Source organism: Triticum aestivum, chromosome 2B, assembly GCF_018294505.1.
Source record: "Triticum aestivum cultivar Chinese Spring chromosome 2B, IWGSC CS RefSeq v2.1, whole genome shotgun sequence".
NCBI classification, from domain to species: domain Eukaryota; kingdom Viridiplantae; phylum Streptophyta; class Magnoliopsida; order Poales; family Poaceae; genus Triticum; species Triticum aestivum.
Window position 1 is genome coordinate 638603559 of NC_057798.1, and position 6886 is coordinate 638610444.

General features: G+C 40.8%; 1 protein-coding gene across 1 annotated transcript; it reads left to right on the forward strand.

The window, feature by feature from the left end:
• Positions 1-2299: 2299 nt before the first annotated feature.
• LOC123046432 (uncharacterized) lies at positions 2300-6438 on the forward strand. The gene is made up of 10 exons (XM_044469800.1): positions 2300-2650; positions 2727-3185; positions 3290-3367; positions 3468-3505; positions 3617-3658; positions 3809-3880; positions 4652-4756; positions 4855-4935; positions 5480-5604; positions 6204-6438. The coding sequence occupies exons 1-10, from the start codon at positions 2454-2456 to the stop codon at positions 6243-6245; spliced, it is 1239 nt and encodes a 412-aa protein (XP_044325735.1). The 5' UTR covers positions 2300-2453; the 3' UTR covers positions 6246-6438.
• Positions 6439-6886: the final 448 nt, after the last annotated feature.

Sequence of the window (6886 nt, forward strand, 5' to 3'; positions counted from 1 at the left end):
TAGTAGCAGCACGACGGCTACCATGCATGCATGTGGGTGGCCATACTGGCAGTGGCAGAGCTACAGTCATTTCTCTGGGCGGGCCAAATAGGTCAGGTTCAGAAGTGCCATTAAAATTTTACTCTTACGACCAAGATTCAACACTATTCTTGACAAAAATCTAGTTGGGCAAGGCAGGCCATGCCCTGGTTTGGCCCAGCCATAGCTCGGCCACTATATACCAGGATGGCCATAGAAACACGACAATTTAACCAATCGTACAAGCCGATGAAAAAACTGATGAAACGGGAGCAACTAAGATCTATATGGGCCGGCCCAAACGGAAGCCTTCAAGCGCCATGTTCCAGTTCGGGAGCTATAAGCGCTGGTTAGGAGGTCCCCCAGTGACCCCCTATGGGCGCGTGAAGCGCTGAATAGGGGAATACCATATTTACCGGTTTTAGGAGCATTCTATGATGTTTCCAGCCTGTTTTTTTTTCCGGTTTTGGGAACCTTCTAGTAGGTTCCCGAAGCTGGGTTTTTTATTTTGCAGTTCTTTTTCTTTTTTGTTTTCCTATTTCTCTTATTTTTCGTCTTTCTTTTCTTTTTTCTTTTTCTTTTTATTTTCTTGCACCTTTTATTTTATTTAAAAATTATTTTAAATTCCAAAAAACGTTTCTTCAGAAATTCCAAAAATCTAGAATTTCAAATTTTGTTCGCTTCAATAGAAAAAATGTTTGGAGATTCTAAAAAGTTTAAAATTTCAAATTTTGTTTGCTTTTTGAATTATCTCCTAAAATTCATAAAAAATAGAATTTCAAATAAGGTCCGCATTTTAAATTTTATTCACAAAATAGAAAGTATTCAGGAACTTCAATACAAATGTTCCTGTTTTTAAATTCTATTCACACATTAAAGAATGTTCACGATTCAAAACTTGTTTGTATTTATAAATTTTGTTCACAAATTCAGAAATGTTTGACAACTTTAAAAAAGTTCCTATTATGCAAATTTGTTCACAACTTCAGCAAATGCCACCATTTGGGGAAAAATATCAACTTTAAAAAAATGTCACGTTGAAAATTTCGCAAATTCAAAAAATGAGTGTAGGAATTTCAAATAAATTTTGTGTTTTTGTAAAATTTGTTCGTAATTTCTAAAGATGTTCACCTTTTTAAGAACAACTCTTGTTTTTCAAAAAAGTTTGCTTTTTCAAAAAAATGTTCGGAATTTCGAAAAATGTTCTCCTATTCAATTTTCTTCCTTTTTTATAAAAATAATGAATTTACCAAATAATGTTCGTGTTTACAAAAAAGAGTTTCAAAATTTCAGAAAAAGATCAAATCTTCAGCGGCTTATGGTATCTTTTTAGAACTTTTCACAACATTTCAGAAGATTGTTCAGAATTTCATAAAATGTTTGCATTTTATCTGTTTATTCACAAATTCACAAAATGATAGGGAATTCCAAAAACGTTCTCACTTTGAAAATATGTTCACAAATTTTAGAAAAATGTTTTTTAATATTAGTTGGCAAAGTGAAAATATGTTCGAGGAATTGGAATAAATGTTCTCATTTCTAAAATTTGTCATAGATTCGAAAAAAATCTGTAATTTCGAAAAATGTTCCAGCTTCTCCAATTTTGTTCACTTATTCCAAAAGTGTTCATGTTTTTTTAACTTAAAAAAAATGGTGTTTAAAAGAAATTTTTCGTAATTCCAAAAAATATTCGTGTTTTGAAAAAATTGTTCGTAATGTCGAAAAATATTTATGTTTTAAAATTTTGTTCACAACTTCAGAAAATATTCAGGTACTTCAAATCATGTTCCAGCTTTTCCCAAAAAAATCACATATTCAAATCTATATGCTCCAATACACGTACAGAAAATAACATGCAAGGGAATGATCGCACTATGGAAAGTTCTTAACTACAATCGCGATGCAGCCATTCAGTCCAATGGTTAGCAGCGCTTGTTGAGGCTAGGGACGTCGTAGGTTTGATTCCTTGTGGCGTTATTTTGGGTTTTGCGATGTTTTACCTCTGTAGACACACCTCGGGATCCTCATAGTGGGCTGGCCCAGTCGGACGCCTCCTGTGTGCGCCACGCTGGCTATTCGCCGCAAAATGCGGCACATAGGGTCTCCCCTGAATAGGAGGTATCGTAATAAAACAACTCAAAAGAAAAGAAAATTACAACGTATAAATAAAAAAGAGCTATTTTTGAATTACAGGCCCAGGCCCAGCCAGCCTCTACGAGGGGAGATGAAGAGGGAAGAGAGAAGCGAGAGAGGAGAGAGGCGGGGGGAGAAGCAGAGGGAAAAGAGAAGCGAGAGAAACGAGAGAAATCGGTCTCCGCGTCCTACCGCAGCCGCTATAACGAGCGGGAACTAGTGCCGGGCCCCATACCCACTCCCCCGTCCAAATCCAATCGAAAGTTCAATTCCATCCTGATCGCCGACTTTGTCTGGGCGTGATGAGTTCCTCCGTCGTGGTCTCCGGCAATGGCGACGAGGACGCCAGCGTGGGCGAGAACTCCGTTGTGGTCTCCGGCAAGGGCAAGGACGCCGTCAAGCCCTCATGCACGGTGCAGTATTCCTGTGTCAAGCGGGTTCGTGAGCGGCGCCTCCTTTCCTTCCTCGTCGACCAAGGCTTCCACGGCGCCTTCAGAGAGTACGTGTATGCTTTTTATCTTGAGATCGACGCCCGCGTGCTTGTTTGGTTTACATCGCTGGATCGCTGCGAGCAGGCTGAATCGCGAGACGGGGGTGCTGTTCAACGTAGATCACGTCCGGCGGCTGGTGAGGCGGGGCCAATGGGAGGACGCCCTCATGTACCTCAACACCTACCTGCCGCCGTTCCTCAGTGAACGTCGGAGCTTCCGCGCCAGGATCTTCAGCAACTTCCTCCTCATGCACCACCGCTTCGCCAACGTGGTCGCCGGCAACAAGGACATGCACCTGGACAAGCAGTACGCCAACGGCCGCAGCAGCTCCACCCCCGCCGAGCGCAGGTTCCGCTCCATGAACTACTCCATCCTCACCCCGGACTCGGGCCACCTCAGGGCCGCCATCGACTGGGACAAGGTGAGGAGCCACGCGGCGTGTCTTATCCCCGAGTTGGCTCACCGTACTCCGGAGCTGAAACGCCGGACGGTGCTGCCGTCCCGCTGCATGATGCCGCACGATGTACTCCCCATTGGGACCGGGTATGAAAGAAAAATTCATCATTCAGACTCGGGTACCTTGATAACATAGTCAGTGTCAATTTGATCTCACTTCGGCCCTCCTGTCTGTCTGTAACCATTCACAGTTTGTTCCTGAGGCGTCGGGTGAAGAAACAAGGCCCCCAGCCGCCAAAAACAGACGCTATCATCACGGCCATAAAACAGTAATGTCTTGTTACCTCCAGGCGAATTGATTTAAGCTCTCCTCTGTTCTGCTCTTCCCAGTTTTTGACAACACATTGACTAATTCCTTGCCTTTTGCAGCCAACGGTATTGCCGCCTCGTTAGGGATTCAAGCATTGGTATAATGTCCCCTTCAGAAATATATGTTATGATTAAGCAATGTAGCTCTTAGATTCGATATATGTTTGGCAGTCACTAACCATGTCTTCCTCCAATGAACCGGCCGGCAGGATCGAGAGATGAAGCGCTGGAACTGCTGGTCGATTTCCTTGGTAAAACCACCTCTCCTCTTCATGTGTCTTGCATTTCCACTGAGAACACTGTTTACACTCCACCAATTATTTTGTTTCGCGAAAACGAACCACTTTTGGTTACTGTTCTGTCCTGTTCTGTTTTCACTCATGAACTTGTGTGATCTTCAGATGAGACTTTACAAGCTGGCCTGCCTAGAGGGTGCACACTAAGCTATGACTTTCAACCAAGTGGGAAGGAAGGTAAACTTCAGAATAATTCTGTTCAGCAAGTCTTCAGCTATGATCACTTACCAGTTACCACTGTCTCTCTCAATGCACTCTCTGGGCTCTTAACTAGCTCTTTAATCTGTTTCGAGTCCTTTTGGGCCATATCAGCACATTATTTCCTCGAGCTGCATTTTACCTTTTAACTACAGCGTCATTTTCAAACCCTGCATAGAATATCCCCTTTTTTATCGGCTGATGACCTGCAATAGTTCAGATGTCTTGGACACCTGCTACGACATCGGTGATTTTTCGCTGCGGAAATTTCCCCTGTGTCTTCCATTCTAATAACCTTTAAAACATGAGTATATTATATATATTTAATTAAAAAGTAATAAAGGGCAAGTTTTGTAGATTTTATGATAGTACAGTGTAATGGTTTTTACTGAAACCTATACCAATGAAAATGGCAGTAAATTTATAGGTCAATTGGATAGTAGTTTTGTAGACGAAGTCAGTTCCAATAAGTGGCCCCTACTTTACCTTGCCCCTCTAAACCAAACATAGGATAGCACGCATGTTGCCCTGTATTTACATGGTACGTTTCAGCCTGCTATATTTTGTGCAGGCATATCTTTGAGACTACAGGATGCTATGATCGTGTAACTTTTGCTTAGAAAAATCAGAGCGCTAATAATGCTCAAACTTCTATTTAGCAATAAGAACTCTTGGATATATTTCTGACGATTGAAAGCATGCTAAATTAATGCTGGATGCATCTACTAAGATGCTGCCTTTTTTTTACAGTTGAACTTGCTGCAGATGCTTCTGATGCTCCGTCTGGACAAACCATGCTCGGCACACCCACAGATAATTTTAAAGCCCATGCCACATCATTAGTGAAAATTCCTGGTAAATTATAACTGCACTCTTTCTTGGGATTGATGTTTTCTTGCAATTCGTCTGTGTTCGGTTACTTGCTGCAATTGCTAACTGTCGACTTGTTGCAGGTGCTCCAATCTGCCAGATCATTTCTGGTACCTTGAAAGTTCATGCTAAAAACCCTGAGATCTCAACACCGACAAATGCAGGTAATTAGTTGAACACCTTTGTTTAGTACGAGGACATATGCACCTTCTGGTAACTGTCAGCTTTGTTTGATCCCTTCTCCGTTACTTGCTAGAGAAATGTATTCTGTAATCAAGTGCCTATGTTCACCATACATAATGTGTTATCTGCCTCGTTATAAGTTCCTTAGTTCCTGTTTCAGATGTATTAATTCAGTTGAGCTGTCCCACCTACTTTCTGCAGTCTTTTTATCACTAGTTCCTACACAACTTTCTTTGTGTCTTCATCGGTAGTTTTAGTCTTTCAGGACTGTTTGCATCTGTGAGCGGCTAAGCTTACATTCTGCAACTGTTGATTTCTGTATTGATCTTGCATTCTTGCTAAGAACTCATTGATTCGTCCGAAACTAATGGAAACAAATCAAGTTCATACTCTTCTTGCAAATGTGCACACACCTCTTTCTTCACCCATGGTCCTTGAAAACTGTTAAAGAACATAAGACGTTAAATTTCAGTGAAATTCTGTTATGTGCAATAATACTTAATCCAGTTGTTAATGCTTGGACAGGTGCAAAGCGTTTAATACAAGCAGGTTGTCATACTCATAATTCAATGGATGGACTGCCAACCGTTGAGGATGATATTTATGCAAAAAGGCAACGAACGACTGGGACATTTGGTGAAAAAAGTTCGGTAAGGCTCGGTTTTTGTTCTTGCTTATACTGTTGTGCATGAATACCATAGTAGAATAGCTTGAATGGACAAATTGTGTACGATGTCGTTAATAGAGAAGACTGTATCTTTTGTACAGATCTTAGTAGGGTGAGCATTAAATGTACAACACCAGGTTTTAGTTGATAAGATGCATTGGTTGCCTGTCTTGAAAAGAATGCAATTTTTTGTATTGCGTGGTAGAAATAGTGTTATTTTTTTTTGCATGGTAGAATTAGTGATTTTCAGCTTATCGAGACATACATCGACTTTGATTGATAATTATGCCAATTCCTACAATGACTAGAGATTTCTTCAGCAGTTCATAACAAGTACCTACTGTTTCCGACAGTAGAGTAGTAGACTGGTGGGTGTCTCTGATTGATCTGTAACGGCTTTACAGTAGTGCTGACTGTTACGAATTTGTAGTGTTTCCAACCATAGCGCATTGCATTTTACAGCATGAGGAATGCACTTGAGAGTACCTTCGTTCTTGCTTGTGTTGCGTTATATGGATCATCCTGTGAGGTACCTAATGTTTTAGACAAGGTTGGCTGATGGTATACTTGTTTCGAGTGCAGGTGAACTTCAGGCCGAAGCTGAGGCCCGTCTGCTCCATGTGAAGACAGAGATGATTGATGGGCAACGGCACCCACCGGTGATGTTGCAGCTGGCATTTCGTTGTTCCGTTCCTGTTGCTGCTCCTATTTTACTACTTAGTGCTTGCGCCCTGATTATGTCACCTACTTGCTTGAGGCTTGCAAGTCTCCTAGAACTCATAATGTTATGTTATGCTATATATGATGCTACTATGAAGTCGTGGCGTTCTTGTTAATTAGAGCTATATATATGGTCTATGCTAGCAAGTCAGATTTATGTCATGTGTTCTAGTGGAACACCTGCATGGTCTTGGATTTTTTTTTGGTGCTACAAGATGCTAATTTATCTAGCTCTTCCATGCAAAATCTGGAAAAGCAATTCTTGGTACTCCCTCTGTAAAGAAATATAAGAGGTTTAGATCACTAAAGTAGTAGTGATCTAAACGCTCTTATATTTGTTTACCAAGGGAGTACAGTTTAAGTATGAAATTCAGCGATTTTGGTTTTCATTTCGGCCAAAGACCGAAATTTCCCTTTGAATTTGACTAAGATCCATCAAATATTTTGATAATTCAAAAAAAATTGAATCTCTATGTACTACTGAGATTGCTGAAATTTTTGACTGAAAGACAATTATTTTAGTATGTACCGAAATTAAAGAAATT